At 47.1% G+C, this 22,186-nt stretch overlaps 2 protein-coding genes across 4 annotated transcripts in view; both read left to right on the plus strand.

The window, feature by feature from the left end:
• Positions 1–214: 214 nt before the first annotated feature.
• LOC309864115 (retinoic acid early transcript 1E-like) lies at positions 215–19,119 on the plus strand (the record flags this gene model as incomplete). The annotated part of the gene is made up of 5 exons (XM_082729447.1): positions 215–233; positions 1,307–1,351; positions 6,304–6,571; positions 6,895–6,980; positions 19,004–19,119. 5 exons carry the CDS (start codon positions 215–217, stop codon positions 19,117–19,119), a joined length of 534 nt encoding a protein of 177 aa, XP_082585573.1.
• Positions 19,120–19,429: 310 nt separating this feature from the next.
• The window catches only part of LRP11 (LDL receptor related protein 11), a 46,879-nt gene continuing 44,122 nt past the window's right edge, over positions 19,430–22,186 (plus strand). For 2 of the 3 annotated variants that reach the window (XM_082730285.1, XM_082730287.1), the window contains exon 1: positions 19,430–20,427. In XM_082730285.1, coding sequence (XP_082586411.1) covers positions 19,806–20,427 — 622 coding nt within the window. In that variant the 5' untranslated portion in view covers positions 19,430–19,805. The remainder of the gene's footprint in view (positions 20,428–22,186) is intronic. The other variant, XM_082730286.1, reaches the window with a different exon arrangement.

The raw sequence follows: 22,186 nt of genomic DNA on the forward strand, positions 1-22,186 counted from the left end.
CCGGCACCTCGGGGCTGGCCTCCCAGCTCTCCTGAAACGCTCTTCCTGGCCAGAAACCATTCGACTCCAGGATACTTATGGAATAGTATTTGTGTACTCTCTGCTTCGTGCTGAATTTTTTCGGCTAGGTTATTAGGAGCAGATACTGCGGGGACCTTCCCTGCGTTGACACTATTCTCCCGACATAGTTGATGCCTTCCCTAAACGTCGTTAGATGTACTGTGCGGGCATCGGTATGTACTCTGTGTGAGCATCTGGGGAAAGGATGCCTTTCTCCTCCGCACCAGTCCTGCCTTCCAGAAGCATGGTACCTGGTGTCAGACACTAGGATTCTAACTCCTTTCTTCCCTGTCTTAGTGCCCTGAGACTGCTGTGACGAACTGCCACAGACTGGGTGGCTTATAAACAACAGAAAATTTTTTCCCACAGTTGTGGCCTCTGGGAAGTCCCAAGATGGTCTCTGGCAGGTGTCTGGTGAGGGTTTGCTACTTGGTTGGTAGAGAGCTGTCTTCTCACTGTGCCTTCACGTTGTAGAAGGTTCCAGGGAACTCAGGGCCGGTTCATGGTCTGTCCTCCTGGCCTAGTCATTTCCCCAAGGCCTCACCATCCAGTACCCCCACCCCAGGCAGATCCCCTACCCCAATAACTGGTGGATAGGTCACCTGGAATTCCTGAAATCTAAGTGCACAGTTATGCCTCTGGCCTTTTGTTCATGCTCATCCCTGCCTAGAATTCTCTTTCTCCATACGCACTACCTGGTCAAGTCCTAATAATCCTTGAAGACTCACTCAAAAAATCATCTCCTATGAAGACTTTCCACCTCTTCTAGACAGAATGCATCACCCCCTTTCTGAGCTTTGAAAACCCTGAGCCCAGAAAGTGTCCCATTGTGTCCTAATTGGGCTATGTGTCTGTCTCTGTTGATTCATGAGCTCCTTGCTAATGGGCCCATCTTGTGTGTCCCAGAAAATGGTTAGTGACTATTCATGACAGAGGATCAGTAAATTTGGAAAGAACCAAGTGTTTTCATTAAACTGAAAACACCAGGATCTGGGAGCAACATCTTTTTAGGACTCAAGTCTAGATAAGAATTTTCATTTTCTGTTTGCTTTTTCAACACTCCCATCCACACCTCCATCCTCTGCCTTAGGTCTGTGAATTGAGTAATCTCAGCAATCGTCTCTTGCCAAACATAATTATGAAACAGTTGTTAGAAGAACACCAGATACTGGGAAGATAGGAGGGTGGTGGAGAGAAGGTGGCCCCCTGCTTGTTGGAGATTACAACTTTTTCCTTTTTTTGCCAGATTCAGGAGACACTATGGAGATTACATCCTTGATTAAGAATCAAGGTGAGACACCTTGGTGAATCAGTCAGTTGAGCTTCCAACTCTTGATCTTGGCTCAGGTCATGATCTCAGGGATGTGGGAAGCCTGCTTAAGATTCTCTCCCTCTGCCTATATATATATATATATATATATATATATATATATATATATTACAAAATTTGTATAAAATATATTTTTTATTAAAATATATACCTCATGTACACAGGGGAGATACTCGGGGAAAAATTAGTAACTCCTCGAGGGGGCTTAAAAGCCAGGATTAAGTGGCATATTTAATAGGGGAAAGGGGAGCAGGGATGTGGGACTTTTAGGAGAGAGTAGCTGATTTTTTAGAAAAGATGAATGAACCCTCAGAAGAATAGATAAGAGATAAGAGTCTGTGACAGAGCTATCTATCTAGGTGTGTTGTGGACTTCCAGTCTCCACTCTTGTGATGAGTAACTCCTAATTGCCAGGAGATTGTTGACAAGTGAGTTCCTTTTGAAGTATCTGTCTTTAGATAAACGGGGGTGGGAGGGGTGTGCAGACACAGCCTCTCCCTGCATTAGCTGTTTCTCAAAATAAACAATATGTCAAAGCAATAAATCTGAGGGTGCCATATTCTACCACCCTTCACACCATACACAAAAAATAACCCAAATTGGATATATATATGTAAGGGATAAAGCTATGAAAGCAGTAGAAGAAAACATAGGAACAAATCTGTGAGAGCTTGTTTGGAAACACCTTCTTAAATACACCAATAGCACAAGTAACAACAACAGCAAAAGATTAAATTGACTTCCTCATAATTTAAAACACTTGTGCTTCAAAGAGACCATCAAGAAAGTAAAAAAGACAACCTGCAGAAGGAGAGAAAATAATTGCAAATCGTCTATCTGGTAAGACTGGTATCCAGAATGTAAAAAGAACTCTTACATAGGAAAATATGGAGGTCATAGCCCAGTTTAAAAATGGGGCAAGGATTGGAGTATGCATTTCTCCAAAGAAGTGTATAAATGGACAATAAACACATGAAAATTCCTTAATATGGTTAGCCACCAAGGAAATGCAAATCTAAACCACAAAGAGATACCACTTCACATCTCCTAGCATGGCTGGCATCGAGAAGACAGGACACTGACAAGTGCTAGAGAGGATGTGGAGAAACCAGAATCCTCCTGTGTAGCAGTGGATGATGGCGATGGAGTCAGTGTGGGCGATGGTGTGAGTCGAGGGGTCCACGCATGTGGGGTAAACCCATGCGTCTGGGACTGTGGCGGTTCAAGGGTGAAGTGTGGAAACCAATATGGATGAGAAGCAGGTAGGGAATGTTGCTGGACAACCATAGGTGGGGGTTTGCTCCTTCTGCTACGCTTCTCTTTTAGAGTTTCTCTTCTGAAGGTGATATCCAAACCTGCATAGCGATCAACAGCTTTTCCTTGGATGGTTCCGATTCCCTCATCTTTCATATTCCACAGGGCCTACATCCAATAAACCGCTTGCCTCTTAACTATTTTCATTCCTATGCTGTTTCATTTCCTCTTCTACATTTTTTTTTCTTAAGTACTTGCCCTGGGGATTACAGTTAGCATGGCCACCTAAACCAGTCTAGTTCAGAGTAACACCAACCTTGCTCCATTATCCTTTCATTCCCTCTCCCTCTTTGTGCCATCATTGTTACACAGATGACCTCTTTATACATTTTAAACCCACATACCTCTTAAACCAAACAGGTTTATCACTGGTGCTTATGCAATTGTCTTTTAAATCAAATGGCAAATATACAGACATCAAATCATTATGTTGTAAACTTGAAATTGATACAATGTTGTATGTCAATTATGTCTCAATTTTTCTAAAAATCAACAGGAAATAAACAGTTACAGTTTTGCCTGGTGGCTCAGTTGGCTAAGTGTCTGCTTTCAGCTCAGAACATGATCTCAGGGTGCTGGAATTGAGCCCCCCATGGGGCTCTCTGCTCAGTGAGGAGTCTGCTTCTCCCTCTGCCTGCTGCTCCCCTTTCTTATGCTCTCTATGATAAATAAAATCTTTGAAAAAACAAAAATTAATTACAAACAAGAGTAAATGTGTAGTGTCTGTCATGTTTACTATGTAGCTACTTCTACCATTGCTGTTTATGTCTTCATATGGATTCAAGGTACTGCCTAGAGCTTGGGCTTAGGTTTGGGACTTCAGACTCACTCAGTGACTGTGGAAAATGCTGGCCCCTTTAAAAGCTAGAATGGACAAAGTCACACATGGGCGCAGCCCACTGTGTGTTCTAGCAGCTGCATGAGTCACCCTTCCTGCCCACAAGTAGCATACCATTTATGGAACATGCTTCAACAGGAATTTGTGGTCCTTCTGCCAAGCTAGGGTGGAAACGTGCTCTCAGGGAGAGGTTATCCAATTTTACTAGTCAGGAGCGTTAGATGTAGTTCCAGACTCCTTCAGACACACTGAACCTGAGTTGTCTGGACAAATAATCCCCTTTTCCCAGAGAGAAAGCCCTGCACATAGTCTATAGTTACTTTCTTTGACGTTTGTTTGTTGCTAGGTAATTTGGGGAGACCCTGGGCCTGGGGTCCTTGACCCAACCCATCCCAAGGAGTCACTGAAGGCTCTTGGTCTTATCCTGAGAATAATTCAAGGACAGACATTCAACATAGAGGACAAATGACACAAGCAGGAAAGTTTATTAAAGAGATTCTCTCAAAATGTGAGAGCGGGCGAGAGAGTGAGAGAGAGAATGCACAGGGGTTGGTTTTCTATCATTACTGACAGTTGTTAACTAGGGGTGAAATATTTATTACTTGGTGTGGTGATGCAGGGTTTCCTGCTTTTTCTTCTTGTTTGGTCAGGGGTTTCTTGTCCTGGCACTCCCCATCTTGGGTCTGGCTGGTTTGATCCAGCTCCTTGTGGAGTGCAACCAGGGAGGCTCCCAACATTCCTGATAGCTCCTGAGAGCTCCCCCTGACTTCCTGATTGGTGGCCTCCACATAGATGGTTGAAAACTGATGGCTGACTCTAACATATTTGATCTAGTTAAAGGAAGGTCAGTGGTGCAGCCCACTTACTGGGCGTCAGGAAAGCCCTAGCGTCAGACTCACAAGGTATCACCAAATGGGTATGACTTGCATTTTAAATAACCAGCAGAATGCCAGGCACACAGTGAAAAACCTAAATATGGGAGGGACAGATGGTATTTTGCATTGTTATCCTCCAAAATTCTTGTTGAAATCCTCAACATAAAGGTATTAGGTGAGTCATTCAGAAGTAATTAGGATAGGAGGCTGCCTCTCACTGCTGGCTATAAAAAGACAAGGAAGTGCTTACTGCCTCTTGCTGCAATCTGCCAGGTTGAAGACACAAGGAGAAAACTGCCCTCTGCAAGCTAGGAAGTCGTCCTCACTGGACAGAGGATCTGTTGGTATTTTGATCTTGAACTCCCCAGCCTCAGGAACTGTAAGAAATAGACACTTGCTTTCTAAGCTGCCTGACATGGGCAATTCTGTTATAGCAGCCTGAGCTGGCTAAGATGGTTGGATGAATGGGAGGGGACAGCTGTAAAAGTGAGGGGGAACAGGCTGAAAAGCTTTAAGTCTTCAGAGGCACTTTCAAGAGAAAAATGACATGAGAAACGTCATAGTGACACCAAAGCTTTGTTCTTGGACTGATCTGCACAACTCAAAAACCAGAACCCCAAGACTTTCTCTAATAATAAACTACTTGGCTTTTCTTGGGTCCACAAGTCCTGGCTCCAACAGGATTGTTGGACTCAAGATTGTCAACCTGTCTTTGATGATAGACCAGGTGCCATGTGTCTCCAGCTACTTTGATTAACCTGTGTGTACTTGGTAAGTGTGAATCTCAATCAGTTATGAGGGAAGAGATCCAGTAGACAAGGAAGGGGGTGGGAAAGGGGAGAGAGAGAAAATGTGCGAAGATAGAAGAGGAAATGGAAAGATCAGGGAGGGAAGAAGAGGCGGTTGGGGAAGACAAGAAGTTGGTGGCAGCATGGGAGAGTGTAGGGAGGGGAAAGGAACTCACCTCACTGCCACATGTCCCACTTACACCGGAAGTGGTTTTGAGGAGAGCGGAGAGGAATTTTTTCAAGTGAACTTTGTAATGTCTTTTCTTTTTTCTTAAATGAGTCATCTTATTTGCAACACGTACAAAACTCTCCCCCAGCACTCCTTGCTTTTGTCAGATTTCTGCAGGACCATCAGCCATCTTGGTACGACAACATTGGGAAGTGCCCCACACCCACTTCCTGCAGCGTCCTATCCAAAGGTGCCCCTTCTCAGGAATGTTGCCATTATCTTACACTGCAAGTTTTCTTTTGTTATTGCCGCTGCTGGTACAAGCCCAGAAGACAGTGGGCCATGAGTGTCCTGGGATCTGGGGACCTGGCTGGGGAGAGGGAAGACAGGAGAAAAGAGCTTCCCCACATTTCAGACAAGTGCCAACCTGTCCATGTGCTCTGAAGGACCGGAACCCCAGGCTAAGGCACTCCCCTTGTACGGTGCTCCCCTGGGGCAGCTCTCCCTCTCCTGCCAGTTCCCACCTTCTATTCCAGGAAGCCTCACCTGGTTACCCCCAGGAACCATCATGAGTTTGGCATGTGTCCTACAGTGTCCTTTTTTTTTTTTTTTAACTTTCTGTTTAAAGTCCTGTCTGGTCAACTAGATTTTAAGTCCCAGGAGGACAGACAGTATTGTAATTTTTCTACCTAAGAACTTGACAGATGTCACTAAAAGTATTTGTCAGGTGTATCCTCCTGGTAAAAGTATGTGTCCCTGAGGGTCTACGGCAGGTAACATCATGGTACTTTCCTAAAGCTCAGACAGTGAAATGTGGGGACTAAGGATGCAGAAGTGGAGGGGGCTGGGATGGAGAGCCCCCTCCCCTCCCTCTGCAGTAAGCCTTTCAGAGGGAATCTTGTGGCCCCAGCTGCCTTTTTCTTTCACAGATCCTCACTCTCTCTGCCTTGACCTCACTGTCAAATCTCAATCCAGACCTAGACACCTCTGGTATGAAGTGCAGGGTTCAGTGACTAAAAAGCCATTCCTTCAGTATGACAGTGACAGCAGCAAGATCAGACCTTTGGGTCTCCTGGGGCAGAAGGTAAATGCCACCAAAGCATGGACACAACTGACCCAGCCACTGGGAGAGGTGGGGCAAGAGCTCAGGATGATCCTGCCTGACATAAAACTGGAGAACAACATGACCAGGGATAAGTAGGGGAGGGGGCTGAGGAAAGGGAGGCAGTCAGCAAGAGAGGGAAAGAGCATGTGCAGGGAAGGGGCTTCTGTATAAGAACTCAACATTGGCCCCACCTCAGAGACATGCTGGACCTCACGAGAGATCATGGAGCTAAGAGTCCAAGCTGATGACTTTGTGTGTGGATTGCAGCTCCTCCCACCCTGGACAACCAGCTGTGTTGTCAGCATGAAGCACAATGGTGCCCCACTGTGTTCTGGCGCTTCAACATCAATGGACAGGCAACCCTCCTCTTTGGCATGACGAACATGACCTGGACAGTCATGAACCCTGAAGCCAGAGGCATCAAGGAGGAGTGGGAGGACGAGGGACTGGCTAACTATTTCAGGAGAATCTCCATGGGATACTGTAATCACTGGCTCAGGGAATTCTTTTTTTTTTTTTTTAAGATTTTATTTATTTATTTATTTTTTAAGATTTTATTTATTTATTTGACAAACAGAGGGAGATCACAAGTAGGCAGAGAGGCAGGCAGAGAGAGAGGAGGAAGCAGGCTCCCTGCTGAGCAGAGAGCCCAACGTAGGACTCGATCCCAGGACCCTGAGAGCATGACCTGAGCGGAGGGCAGAGGCTTAACCCACTGAGCCACCCAGGCACCCTGGCTCGGGGAATTCTTAGAACATTGGGAGAAAGTGCTGGAACCCCCAGGTAAATGAGCAGGGTGAGGAGGTTGCTCTCTTTAAAGGACAAATGCCTTCCTTCTTGTGAGGATAGGAGTATGGGTATACAATTGATTTGACGGATTAGTCAACTAGCTGAGTTCTTGGTGGACTGGAGAGGCAGTAACCGCCATAGGACCTCCCATTGTGTTCCTTTCCATCCCCCTGCCTCCACGCAGGGGCCCCGTTCCTGGATAACCAACGATCCAGCCACCCTGAACTGCTAGGTGATCTCCGAGTCTACAACCTACCTTGTGCTTCCAACCTTCTCTTCTTCCTTGTTTTACTTATCCTTTAACCAGCACTAAAGTCACGTCTGAGGAAGCCCTTTCCACCTCCCCCAGATAGAATGAAGCACCCCCAGTTCAGAATGAAGCACCACCCTCAAAAAGCTCTGCCCACAGTGAACATGTCACACTCTATGATAATCAGATGGACATCAGCTGTCTCCCTCAGTAGAAATATAAGCTCCATGAGGACAGGGCACAGCCTCCATTCCTCCTTAGACCCCAGGATCTGATAGAGTGGCTGCCACATCATGAATCAATACATTTGGGGGTGACATGGACTTCCTGGGTCAAGGAGGAGCTCAGGAAGTTATTTTCTTATTTTTTATTGAAATATAATTAACATACAGAATATATTAATTTCACATGTATAATATAATGATTCAACAATTTTATACATTTCTCAGTGCTCATCAGGATAAGTGGATTCTTAACCCCCTTTACCTGGCAAGGATCCCCTCTGGCAATCATCAGGAAGGTATTTTTTTATGTTGAACAGGACTTTCACTTTTTGTTTGTTTTAGCACCGTCAATAAATGTTTTAGAACCCAAGTCTTCGTCCATCCGGGAAACTCCAAGTTTGTTTTAGTAATCTTCATCATCTCAGTCTGGATCTTCTTTGGCATCTCTATGAAATAAAGTAAATGTGCAGCAGGCTGCCTTTGGCTGTGGGAGAGGACAAAGTCTAGTAAAGACTTGGGAGAGGCGCGCCATGTGTCTCACCCAAGCCCTTGTCCACTGATCTATCTCTACACAGAAATGATGCCCTTTCTTAGTGTTGAGCCCCACACCCCACGCTAGAACTGGGGTTACTCTGATGTGGAGAGGGTGGAGGCTGGTCCAGGCAGCAAGGTAGTGCAGTGAGGGGAGGAGCAAACCAGTGTCTACTCCTAAAGGGGGGCGGGGTCTCAGATCCACATCCTGGGTTGGGTATTGTCTTGTTGCACTCTATCCTAGGATTCCCCCAGGTTTTTGATGAAAAAATTGTTTGCTCTCTGAGGATAGCATGATGTACTCAACAATCTTTGTTATGTCATAATAGTTGTTCCATAATCAGAGGTTTCTTCTCTGGACCATGACATAGTTAAAGCGTTAGACCAACACTTGCTGGCAAAAACTGACATTAATGATGATCTGACTGCCAATCCTATACACGGTCTTCTACCACGGTTGGGCATACTGAGACGCTAATGAGTCTTCAGCTTCAGAATCCTTCCTTTAGGGGCGCCCAGGTGGCTCACTCATTAAGAGTCTGCCTTCGGCTCCGGTCATGATCCCAGGGCCTTGGGACGGAGCCCCACATCAGGCTCCCTGCTCAGTGGAGAGCCTGCTTCTCCCTCTCCCATTTCACACCCCTGCTTGTGTTCCCTCTCTCACTCTTTCTGTCGAATAAGATCTCCAAAAAAAGAACCCTTCCTTTACTCTGCTTCCTCCTCCCATGGCCCTTGAACGGGCCTGCCATGTACAGACTTGATCATTTTGAAAAATTGGCAAAAGTAAGCTATTTGCTCAGGATCATTTAGGCCTGTTGATTTTACTCTGACGCTCTTTCCATCAGATGTCCCCCCATGTCAGGTGGACCTGGAGAGGCTGCTGGCATTTTTTTTTTTTTTAATTCAGCTAAGAGGAAAATGAGCTAGGGATATATTTATTTTGGTTTAATGAGAAATGTTTATGTGTTCACACACACTTCCTGGTGCAGATAATTGTTGCTGTGTGGAAACCACAGGTCTGTCCTGCCAACTGACTAGATGTCATAACATAAAGGTACAAGGCCACATGGCAAAGTGACATGTGGGAATTAACTTATCTGTTTACATATTAATATGCCCTATAGCACCTGGCTTAGTTGCAAGGATAAATATTAATGTGATATATTTACAAACGAAACACTATGTAGAAATCAATAAGGAGTACACTGCTGCACAAAATATGAATGATTCCCACAGATCATTCAGACACAGAAGAATATATACTCTGTGTTTCTATTTATGTAAATTTCAAAATCGACAAAACTGATCCTCGGTAATAGAAGTCAGAATAGCAGACCCTGATTGGGAAACGATCCATGACTTGATCTGACAGATGATTATGCAGATGCAATTCACCTTTAATAAGACATCAAGTTCACCATTAAAAGATTTACATACTTTCCTGTATGAGAATATTACATTTCAACAAAAAAAGTCTTTAAACATTTTAAGTAGGTATTTCAGTTTTCATTAATGTCTTGACAAGCAGGTAGTTTTCTTGTCAGGAATATCCTCAATGGTAAATGAAATTATAAATACATTATACATTTTTTCTGAATAGAATCAGATATATATACAGTGAAAAACAGAGACATAGATGGACAGAGAGAACTATTACATGCCAGACAGCGTCAGAGCCCACTGACTAGACCCCTATCTATATTACTGCTCTAGCCTTCCAAATTCATTTCTTTTTCCCATCGCTGTCATCATCCTCATAATGTCCTTCCCAGGGTCACCCAGACCTCACAAACTGAGGTGTAGCAATTTCAAAGAATTGGCAGCTCTGGGGTTAAAGTCACAGTTCCTGGGGCTCTCTTTGGAGTCCAAAGTTAAGATTCCTTTTATTTATTTATTTATTTGAGAGAGAGAGAACATGTGTGTGTGATAGAGAGAAAGAGAGAGGGCACAGGAGCAGAGGGAGGGGCAGACGGAGAAACAAACTCCGCACTGAGCATGCAGCCCAATATGGGGCTCAATCCCAGGACCCTGGGATCATGACCCAAGCCAAAGGCAGACGCTTGACTGATGGAGCCACCCAGGCTCTTCCAAGATAAGATTTTGATGACAAAAATCACCCTCTCCATCTATGAATTAACAAGGAGCAATGTTACTGCTGTAGGAAATGACTCACATCTCTGAGCTGTTCAAAAGAATACTAATGTTCAGTCTTCTCTGTTTTTTTTTTTTAAAGAATTTTTTAAAAGATTTTATTTATTTATTTGACAGAGATCACAAGTAGGCAGAGAGTGGGGTGGGAGAGCAGGCTTGAGTCAAAGGCAGAGGCTTAACCTACTGAGCCAACCAGGAGCCCCAAATCTTCTCTGTTTTGCATGGGCCCTGAAGTGAAAGGTAAGCCTACCTCATAACAGCATCCAGACATGCTGGAGTCAGACAGGGGTCACTGTCCAGGAAGGGCCCATGTTGTGAGTGGTACAGTAGCAGCCAGAACCCAGGGCATGTATGTACCAAGACTTGGAGCATGGTGGGCCCAGCTGCTCTCTTCCCAGGGTAGGGAGGCCATGCACAGAGTTGCAGGGCCCCAGGTCTGCCTTTAAGTTCCCCGGTGGAATGTGTGCCCAAGGAAGACTTACCTGTCTCAGCCCAGCTGGCTGGAGTTTAGGCGGCATGCCCAGCCATGAAGGGGAGTGGTGAACAGGGAGGGAGGCAGGTGACCAATTTTAGAAATTAGGGCTCAACATCCAGGGCTTAAAGGAAGCTGGGCCTCCATGGACACTTGGGTTTTTTTTTTTTTTTTTTAAAGATTTTATTTATTTATCCATTTGTCAGAGAGAGAGCGAGCGAGAGCGAGCACAGGCAGACAGAGTGGAAGGCAGAGTCAGAGGGAGAAGCAGGCTCCCTGAGGAGCAAGGAGCCCGATGTGGGACTCGATCCCAGGACGCTGGGATCATGACCTGAGCCGAAGGCAGCCGCTTAACCAACTGAGCCACCCAGGCGTCCCACACTTGGGTTTTTTAACTCAGCCAGCTTATTTCTAATTTCACAAAGCTGTCTGGCTTTGTGAGCCTGCTGTTAAAGGGCTACAGCTGGGGAATGTCGCCCAAGCTGAGCTGAGGGGAGGTAGGAGGCAGGGCAGGCCCAAGAAAACAAATGTTAGAGAAAAGGAGGAAAAATGTATCCTCCTCTGCTTCCTCCACCTTTCGGCAGAGCCTCCCTGCTCACCAGTCCCCTTTGTTTCAGACTCTATAGGTCTTGCCATCAGAGGGAAGACCAGCACCTGAGTAAAAAGAGAGCTTTGTGTGCCGCTGACGTAATGCATTCCTACTTTGCTGTCTTTGGCAAAACTTGACATTACTTTTGCTGATGAGACAGAAGAGAGAGGAGATTAACCAAAACTAAATGATGAGGAAAAGAGCTGGTGGGAATTTCTTTTTCTTCTTTAGTTGGAAGACGGTTCCAGTGCCAAGATGCAAGGCTCCGCACTCCAGAGCCCCCCCAGTGTCTGACAGTAGCTGCTGCTTCTGTTCTTTCATTCCCATTGTGGCCCCAAAGTGTCAAGAGATTCAGAGAGACTTTGATACCACATGACTGTCCCAACGTATCTTCACACTCATCAACCGTTTCAAGGAGTTGTGAATTTCAGGATGAAAAGTTCTCCCTGATATTCCTTCCCAGGTAAAGCCTCTTTCTGCTAGTGGTTCACCCTGGACATAGGCGTGACTTAGCAGACTGTAGGACCACGCTGTAAGGAAGGGGGCTGGACTCTGGAAAACAGTATGGAAGTTCCTCAAAAACTTGAAAATAGAGCTACCCTATGACCTAACAATTGCACTCCTGGGGATTTACCCTAAAGATACAAATTTAGTGATTCGAAGGGCATGCACCCCAATGTTTATAGCAGCAATGTCTACAATAGGCAAACTATGGAAAGAGCCCAGATGTCCATCAACAGACAAATGGATAAAGAAGATATGGTGTGTGTGTGTGTGTGTGTGTGTGTGTGTGTGTGTGTACACACAATGGAATATCACTCAGCCATCAAAAAATGAAATTGTGACATTTGCTATGATGTGGATGGAACTAGAGGGTATTCTGCTGAGTGAAATAAGTCAATCAGAGAAAGACAATCATCATATGATCTCACTCATATGTGGAATTTAAGAAACAAAACAGAGGATCATAAAGGAAGAGAGGAAAAAATAAAACAAGATGAAACCAGAGAGAGAGACAAACTATAAGAGGCTTTTAATCATAGGAAATAAACTGAGAGTTGCTGGGGGGTGGTGATGAAGGGATGGATGAATTGGGTGATGTAATGAGCACTGGGTATTATATAAGACTCATGAGGGGCACCTGAATGACTCAGTCAGTTAAGCATCTGCTTTCAGTTCAGGTCATGATCTCAGGATCCTGAAATGCAGCCCCACATTGGGCTATCCACTCAGCGGGGAGTCTGCTTCTCCCTCTGACCCTATCCCTTCTCAGGTTCTGTCACTCTCTCTCAAATAAATAAATGAAATCTTAAAAAAAAAAAAAAAAGACAGATGAATCACCGACCTCTACCTCTGAAACTAATAATACACTATATGTTAATTAATTGAATTTAAATTAAAAATGTTAAAAAAAAAAAAAAAAGGATGGGGCCTGGGCAGCAAAGGAACCACCCATGTAATCAGAGGATTGGAACTTTCAGTCCCTCATCCTGTCAGTCCTAACATCCAGGAAAGGAATACCAGTTGGAGGTTGAATTGATCACAGATGGCCAATGGTTTAATTAATCATACCTGTGTAACGAAGCCTCCATAGAAACCCAAGAAGATGGGGTACAGAGAACTTCTGAGTTGGTGGTCCCAACACCACCAATTGAGAGATTGGTGTTCTGGAAAAGGGTATGGAAGCTCAGTGCCCTTCCCCATACTTTGCCCTGGGCATCTCTTCCCTCTGGCTGTTTCAAAATTTTATCCACTTATAATAAACTAGTGAGGTAATGAGTAAAATGTTTTTCTAAGGTCTGTGAGCTGCTCTCACAAATTAATGAAAGCCATTGAAGGGATTATTGGTCAGTCAGGAGCATGGGTGACAATCTGGACTTGCATCTGACAATCTTGCTGGCATCTGAAGGATGTTGAGGCAGGGAGCCTTGTAGGATTGACCCCTTGACCTGTGGGATCTAACACCATTTCCGCCTTATCAGTGTCAGAATGGAATTAAATTGTAAGCTACCTGGCTACTGTCTGGAGAATTGCTTGTTGGTGCCAGGATGCACTTTCTTCCTCCATCACTGGAATTGAGTGCAAAACCCTTTGAGTGGAACTTTGTTGCAGCAAGCTTAGCAAATGGAAACGCGGGACATACAAAACTTAAAGGCACAGGCATCACTAAGGTCTCAAAAGATGATTGCAAACAACAGCCTGGGAAAGTCTTGGTAAACCAGAGAAAATAGTGGAGCTGACAGGCAAATGAACTTGTGCAAAAGGGAGGGTGAGGGAGTGAGCAATAGAGGGGCTTTTCTGGTGGTTTCTCTTTGGGAGCCAGGCAATTCCCATCTATTGTCCCTGTCCCTTCCTTATCATGCCCCCCAGAACCTCCCACCCCCCCACCCCACCCATCATCCCTTGACACCAACCCCCTACCTACCCACCTCACTACAAGTGTGAGAGGTAAGGTTATGTAATTGTTTCTGTGTTATAGATAAACAGCCTGGGGTTTAAAGAGAGTAAGCGGCTTGCCCCAAGGCCACAGGACCAGTAAGTATCGGCCTAGGTGTTGCTGTTCCTGAACTTGAGACTGTGCTATATTAAGCAGGTTAAGTTGCGTGAGAGATGTTGTGCCAGTTTTTAAATATCTGAAGGACTGCCACTTGGCAGAAGGTACAGATTCCTCTGAGAGACCCCAGAAAATGAACTAGGACAAGTCCAAAGCGACTAGAACTGCATATAAGGAAAAACATTTCTTTTTTTTTTTTTTTAATTTATTTATTTGACAGAAAGAGATCACAAGTAGGCAGAGAGAGAGGAGGAAGCGGGCTCCCTGCTGAGCAGAGAGGCCTATGTGAGGCTCCTCCCAGGATCCTGGGATCATGACCTGAGCTGAAGGCAAAGACTTTAACTCACTGAGCCTCGCAGGGGCCCCAGGGAAAACATTTCTAATGATTATAATAGAGTTTCCCGAAAATGGACTGGCTTTGCTGTGTGAAGTAGAATATTCCCACCCACTATAACTCAGGGCTAGTCGTGACATATGCTGCATAAGGTTGTTGTTAAGTCAAGAAGTCAGTGTTTGCACAGTATTCAGAACAGTTCTTGGCAGTCCCTAACCCAACATTTCTTATAAGTGTCTCTTAAGTTAAAATAAAAATCAAAAGAAGCATCGAAGCAAACCCTGGGCATTGACTTGGTGAGAAGACAGCTTTCCAGGAATTTCCTCAGGTCCTTACCACTGCCTTTCTCTCACTTCCTCCTCTGTGGGGGAGGGAAGGCAGAGCCAGAAGCCATTTTTGCTTCATGTTCTCTGCACCCCAGTCATGGTGGGGCGTGGTGGGCAGACACAGGACCAAACCAGACTCAACAGAATCTCCCTCCTGGGACTCTGTTTCGGTGTCGCTGACTCAGTTTCCATGCATTCCTGGAATTGAGGTGAGGTAAACCCAGGCTTTGCACAAAGAGGGCAGAAAAGGCCAGACTGAGAGAAGCAGGAATCGTGGGTGCAGAGGTGGATATCCAAGACCGCTTGGTCCGAGAAGGGAGACCAGCTGCCCGGTTGCTCAGAGCTTTCCGGCTTTGGGTCTAGGCCCTCCTTCAGGCCCAGCTGCCCACGCGCCCTACCTCTGAGTCATCTCACAGTTTTATGCACGATGGCCCTTTTACCTCTAGCCGATCTGAAGTGGGTTTCTGTTGTTTGCCGTCACAGAGATTTAATCAGGCCACACCCAAATCACTTGCCTGCAAGGGAGAAAAGCTCCCCAAGTTAAAGGCCAAGCAAGAAGACTTTGCGGGGGGCGCCTGGGTGGCTCAGTGGGTTAAGCCGCTGCCTTCGGCTCAGGTCATGATCTCAGGGTCCTGGGATCGAGTCCCGCATCGGGCTTTCTGCTCAGCAGGGAGCCTGCTCCCTTCTCTCTCTCTCTCTGCCTGCCTCTCAGTATACTTGTAATTTCTCTCTCTGTCAAATAAATAAATAAAATCTTAAAAAAAAAAAAAAAAGAAGAAGAAGAAGACTTTCCGGGAAGCCATGTGGGGCTTTAAAGTTGTCATGCAGCTTCTGTCTTCACTGTTCCTGTGTCAGGAACAGAGTTCCTGTGTATTTACCGTTCTTGGCTTGGCCCTCCGGACTGCTCTATGCGTCGTCCTCTGCCGAGCAGTTTTTCTGCTCCATCCGCCCCTTCCATGGAGCCCTGGAGCTCACCTGGCTTTCCAGCTATGCTGTTCTCACTGACTCCATGTTTCTCAAGACTGCACTGGATACTCCTGGCAGAGAGTACCCGATGGGGCTCCGCTTGGCCCCCGGGGTGGGGAAGAAGGGGCGGGGCGGCTCTTTACGGGTTCCCTGAGCAGACAGGGGCGGGGCACCTGGGAGCTGAGACTGCGGGACAGGGCGGCTCTTTACGGTTCCCTGTGCGGACAGGGGCGGGGCACCTGGGAGCTGGGGCTGCGGGGCAGGGCGGCTCCTTACGGGTTCCCTGAGCGGACAGGGGCGGGGCACCTGGGAGCTGGGGCTGCGGGTTCCAGGGAGGTACACCCAGTAGACTCCGAAAGTGGTGCGGGCAAGGAGGAATCATGACGGCCCGTTTGGCAGGTTGTAGGAGATTTCAGGCTTCCGGGGGAGTCACAGGCCTTCTAATCCTGGGGAATCTCCTTCATTTCTTTAGCCCTAGTTTTGTAGTGTTTGACATACGTATCCTCACAAACGAATGCTTCGTTCATCGATAAGGTGTTAATATTAGGTTTTCAAAACAAAGATATTTTACTTCGGATAAAAATGAAAGGAGAGGGGCGCCTGGGTGGCTCAGTGGGTTAAAGCCTCCGCCTTCGGCTCTGTTCACATTTCAGGGTCCTGGGATTGGGCTCTCTGTTGTTCAGTGGGGAGCCTGTTTCCCCCCTTTCTGCCTGCCTCTCTGCCTACTTGTGATCTCTCTCTGTCAAATAAATTAAATCTTAAAAAAAAGAAAAGGAGAAAAACTAGAATTGGAGATAAAAGATTTATTTGTTCTATCACAAATCATAATCAGCCCAAACTTCCCTCCTAATACACTATGCAATGAAACCTGGTTTTTCAGAGTTTTATTAAAGTGTGATTGAAGACCATAAGCTATATCTACTTCAAGTATACAGTCTGATGGGGCTTCACATACGCATGCTCCTATGAGACCATCACCACAGTCAAAGCATGAATATCTGTCCATTACCTGCTAGCTCAAGTGTCCCTCCCCCTGCCCTCCCCTCCCGCCCATCCCACCCGGCCCCCGCACCCTGGAATTACAGGTTTTTCCTCTTCAGTTGCCCAAAATATCGACTATTCCCAGGCAGCTGGGAAATTGTTTTGTCTGCTTCTTTCCAGTGGTTCTTTCTCTGGCCTTGGATAGTTTCCTCATATGCATGTACTTGACCAGTATTCCGGTGAAGGCGTGGGGTGGGGGAGGGGGCCTCTGCTCATCTCCAGAACTCTTTCTGTGCAATTCTCTGCCCTCTGGTACTCTGCTCTGTGGATTCTAGCCACTAGGCCTTCCCCTCCGATTTCTCAATTCCATTTTCTCTGCTCAGAGAGATTGCCAGGCTCCCTTTGGGTTCCCCTCCCAGCCCTGCATTTTGGAATCTCTCTCTGGATGGGAAGCCAGGGCAGTGAAAAGGACCCCTTCCTTAGTATCCCTTCTCCCGGGTGCTCTGCTGCCTATTATCTGATGTCCAAAGCACATTGTTTCTTTTTCTCTTTTTTTTTTTTTTCTGGATTTTTCATCTAACTTCGTAGGCTAAATCCAACCCCTTTTCTCTATTATGACTGCAGCAGAAGAGACTGCTCCTTTTTTTAATGAAAAATGCTTTATGACAACCTCATTTAAGAAATTTCAACTGATATGAAGTCTTATAAAGTAAAAAATTGCCTATCTCTCTCCACTATTCACATCTCACACCCCAGAAATAACCAGTGTTAATGGTAAACACATTAAAGCATTTCCACTTTTCTCAAAAGGACCCTGCTGTGAAGTTAGAGAGAGGCCATCTTTAGCAGTGCCGGAGGATTGGAAATGAATGCTCCTGAGGAACACTGTCCCTCCCATTGTCCCTCATTATCTCTGCCATTAAACATGTGAGCTGCATCTCATTCTATATTGACCTCTCTTCCACTGTCCAAAAGGCAGGAGCAAGGGTCCTGTGTCCGTCTTAAGATCTCTGTGAAGGCCATATGAAATCATGTACCAGAAACTGCTTTGGCAAACTTTGAAATCATTACAATTGTTAATTAATGCTATGTCCTATTATCATGTTTTTATTTTTAATATTAATAATTATTTTATTACAGCTAGTGTTTAGAAGATTTGAATGCTACCTTCAGGGTCCATTTTTATCACCATGACAGTTTCTCTTTATCATAAGCCTACTGGAGCTCTCTGAGGTCTAAGGTGAAAGGAATCTTTATGCTGTCAAGGACATCATTAGGTGGCTTCAGTTGCGTGGGGTGAATATATCTCGAGGTGGAAGAACCTGTAACCCAAAGTGTGCCACTCCCTGTAGCGCTAAGAAGTTAATATTTCAGCTTCAGAGTCATGCATATACACAATCTCATGAACTCTATGAATTTTCCTTTTCATGGAATAGCAAGAAATAATGGATTTTTTCTTTTTTCTTCTTTTGTATTTTTACCTTCTAGTTCTAACTCCTTCTCTGTTCTAGATCTGAAAGCAAATATAAGCTCTAAAACCATATACATATATTCAGAAACTGCTATTTTTCTAACCAAATATTTTCTCTTTCCCTCTTAAAAACGACATTGAACCATGTACAAATTACAATGTTCATGCATCCAATCAAAAAAACTTCTGGACATGCCAAAAAGCAAGAAAATATGATCCATAATCAGGAGAAAAACGAATCAATAGAGACTCTGAAAAAAAGATGTAGAAGCACTGGCAGTCAGTTACAAGTCAGGTATGGTCTCCATGGGACTGGATTTTCAGAAACCTTATTATGCCATTTAAAACACTACTGCTCTGGGGCCACTAGGGGGCGCAGTGGGTTGGGCCACCGACTCGGGTTTTCCAAGAGGTCAGGATCTCCAGGTCATGTGATCCACATGCCTGGGCGGTGAGACATGCTGGGCCCAGTCAACCTGAGATTCGCCCTCCATCTCCCTCTGTCCCTCCCTATCGTGCTGCCTCTCGAATAAATTAACACAATCTTTAAAAACAAAATAAAACAAAACACTGCTGCTCCGGTTTGTAACTGTGTATGGTGACAGATGTTGCGATGATCCGTGAACAATACATACAAGTGTTGAATCCTTACGTACACCTGAAACTAACATGTCAAGCGTATCTCCATGAAGGAAAAGGTAATCTGCTAAATTTAATTAAATAAATTACGTCTTCACTAGATCTTGCATGATCCAAGCTGACGGCCTCTCTACATGCTGTATAGTGTTAAGTCATCAGGCCCTCGTAATTGGATGTGTTCAGATTTCCGGTTGTGTTTGTGGACATAGACTGCCTGTGACTACTTGACTTTTATATTTTTCAACAGCGTTGCCCGCCTTATGCTACCCAAGTGCATCTGGGGACCCGAACGTGACGGGGACGTTGGAGGTGAAGGACCAAAGACTGTCGGAACTGGTTCCCCAGTTCAAGTCCGTTTTCTAAACCAGACCCTGAGGTCACAAAGATCTGAGCTTCCCCAATCAGGTCTCGCGTGTCAATAAAGCCGAGTGGGCTTAGGCACAATCCCCCGCCAAGACTCGGAGGGCCACTGTCGCCCATGCATTCTCAGTACAGCACCGCTAGAAACCCACCCAAGAGGTCTCCCTCGCGCGCCCTCCCGGCTTGGAGGAGCCTGCAGAGGCGGGTGTGCAGATTGGGTCAACGTGAGCCGAGAGCCGAGCCGCAGGCGGGAGGGGCGGGGCTGGTGGGAGGCGGGGGGCGGGGCCGAATGGGGGCGGGGGAAGGTGAGCTGGGCGGGGCTTGGCGCGCCTCCGCCCCCGCCGCGGCCACTGTTCACAGTCCCGGTGCTGATCCGCGCCGAGGCCCTCTGGCCGCCTCAGAGCGCGCCCGGGTCCTGGCTGAGAGGCGCAGGCGTTCCCGGAAGCTTCCCCAAAGTACGAGCGGCGGTGCCAGGCGGAGCCGGCTATGCCTCCCGTCGCTGCGGTTCCCGCCGGCGACCGCGCGCCCGCGGCCTCGGGGGCACAGCCGGGCCCCGAGAAGGCCGCGCTGTGAGGCACCGGGCCTAGCGGCCGCCGCGGCCACACCAGACGGGCACAGGGTCCGGCGTTCGCCCGCCTTCCTCGCGCTCTGCGGCCCCTCCTAGGCCCGCTGCCTCAGCGCCGGCCGCCATGGCCTTCGCCGCCCCGGAGAGCGCGGGCGTGGGGCGCGGGCGGCCGCCGCGGCACCTGGCGCTACGCGGGCTGCTGCTGCTCTGCTTGTGGCTGCCGAGCGTCCGCGCGTCCGGCCCGCCGTCCGCGCCGCTGTCCGAGCTGCACGCGCAGCTCTCGGGAGTGGAGCAGCTGCTGGAGGAGTTCCGCCGGCAGCTGCAGCAGGAGCGGCCACAGGAGGAGCTGGAGCTGGAGCTGCGCGCGGGCGGCGGGTCCCCCGAGGAGGGCTGCCCGGGCCCGGGCGGCGGCGGCTACAGCGCCATGCCGGACGCCATCATCCGCACCAAGGACTCCCTGGCCGCGGGCGCCAGCTTCCTGAGCGCGCCGGCTGCTGTGCGTGACTGGCGGCAGTGCGTGGCGGCCTGCTGCTCCGAGCCGCGCTGCTCGGTGGCGGTGGTGGAGCTGCCCCGGCGGCCCGCGGCCCCCGCCGCCGCCCCCGCCGCGCTCGGCTGCTACCTCTTCAACTGCACCGTCCGCGGACGCAGCGTGTGCAAGTTCGCGCTGCACCGCGGGTACAGCAGCTACAGCCTCAGCCGCGCCCTGGACGGCCGGCGGGAAGACCTGGAAGTCTCGCCGCGCACGGGTGAGCACCCCGCGGGAGGAGGCCGGGCCAGACCTCCGGGCCCTGCTGTCCTGACACCTGTTGGGTGGCGGCCCCCGGGAGACCACTTGGGCAGTACAGTCAAGTTAGAGATGAAGCAACCTCGTTCCAAGGGATTTTAGTTCGGGGGCATCCAGAGGAATGGCTTTGACTCCTGTTTTATAGATGGTTTCTGAGAAACCCGGAAGGTTGGGCAGAGAGGGCACCATGGCCTGCTTCTGGGATTTTTCTAGCCTGAGGCTAATCTGAGAGGATTCACAGAAATTCGATTTAAAGGAGGAGAAAAGCTCTAAAGGAAAAAAAAAAAAAAAGTTTATCTTAGGCTCAGATTTTTTTGTATTAAAGATTTTATTTATTTATTTGACAAGCAGAGATCACAAGTAGGCAGAGAGGCAGAGAGAGAGAAGGGAAGCAGGCTCCCCACCGAGCAGAGAGCCCTATGCAGGCAGGGCTCCATCCCAGGACCCTGAGATCATGACCTGAGCCAAAGGCAGAGGCTCAACCCACTGAGTCACCCAGGGGCCGCTAGGCTCAGATTTTCAGTAGGCTTAGATTTTTATAAGTCGTGGTGTGTGTCGAGTAATCGCAGGAGCAAAATCCAATTAGATAAAGACTGCTCGTGGCACACCCGTTTCTGAGCTTGGCTCCCAGAACTCATGATTCCATGTGCAGTGGCTTTCATCAGACAAAAATGAGAAGGGAAACTTGGTGTCAGAAATTTTGAAGTGGGTCCAACTGATTCCCATGAACTATGGTCCCTTTTGTAAAGAAGGCTAGGAAGGGATTTGATTTTAATTGAAAATAAGAAAGTTGAAGGCACGCCTCTTTAAAAGAGTTAATGAAGTTTTTTTCATTCTGTGGTTTTACTTCAGGCAGATGCTATGAATGATAGTCAAAGCCCATACAAGAAGCACAAAAAAAAAAAAAAAAAAATGTGGTAGTTGGAAATTAAAGCCACTGAGGGAAGAAAACCTTGATTGGGCCCACATGTGGTTGGCTGTGTGTTTGATTGCATTTTGCTGTTTGATTTATGATAACATAAGAATGATATAGCGACATTGGGGGTGGTGGAGGGAGCCTCAGCCACTTTGGAAATCTGGAGTCTCTAGGACCTGGAGGTCCAAACCATACCCACAGGTGGGCCCATCTCCTTACTCAGCTCCCCCTGAGAGAAAGCGCAGGACCCTTGTCAGGGGAGCAGACATCAAAAGCCACCCTGTGACTGATCAACCCTGAGGCAGACATTGGAAAGAACCCCAAAGTTTTCTTCCTGAAGCAAAAGCAAGAGACACTTTCAGTGTCCACCAACCTCCACCAACCTCCACCAACATCCCTGAGCCTGCCCCATGGCTATTACACACACATTCTTCCTCCTTGCTCAAACATGGACTAAAAAAATCCCAGCAGTGAAGAAACAAAACCTTTCTCTTGTTCTTGCTCCACATCTGGAAGAAACCAACCTCACCAGGTTTCTTATAAGCTAGAGGAAATTAAAAGGAAAATAAGCAAGGGAAGAATATGCTCATGGAAATTTAAAAAAAAAAATTTTTTTAAGTTAGGTTTAGTAGTAGGAGTTTCTGAGTCACTTTTTTTCCTCTTCCTTCTTTCCCCTTCCCTTCCCTAAGGGGTGTTTGTCTGGGAATTCAATTATGTAGATGTTAGGGATAAAAATGTGTGGCCACAGGGCTCTATCCTCATTCTGGGAAACACTGTCATACTCACACTTCAGATCCCCAGCAAC

This window comes from Mustela nivalis (genome assembly GCF_964662115.1).
Source record: "Mustela nivalis genome assembly, chromosome: 5".
In the NCBI taxonomy this organism is placed as follows: domain Eukaryota; kingdom Metazoa; phylum Chordata; class Mammalia; order Carnivora; family Mustelidae; genus Mustela; species Mustela nivalis.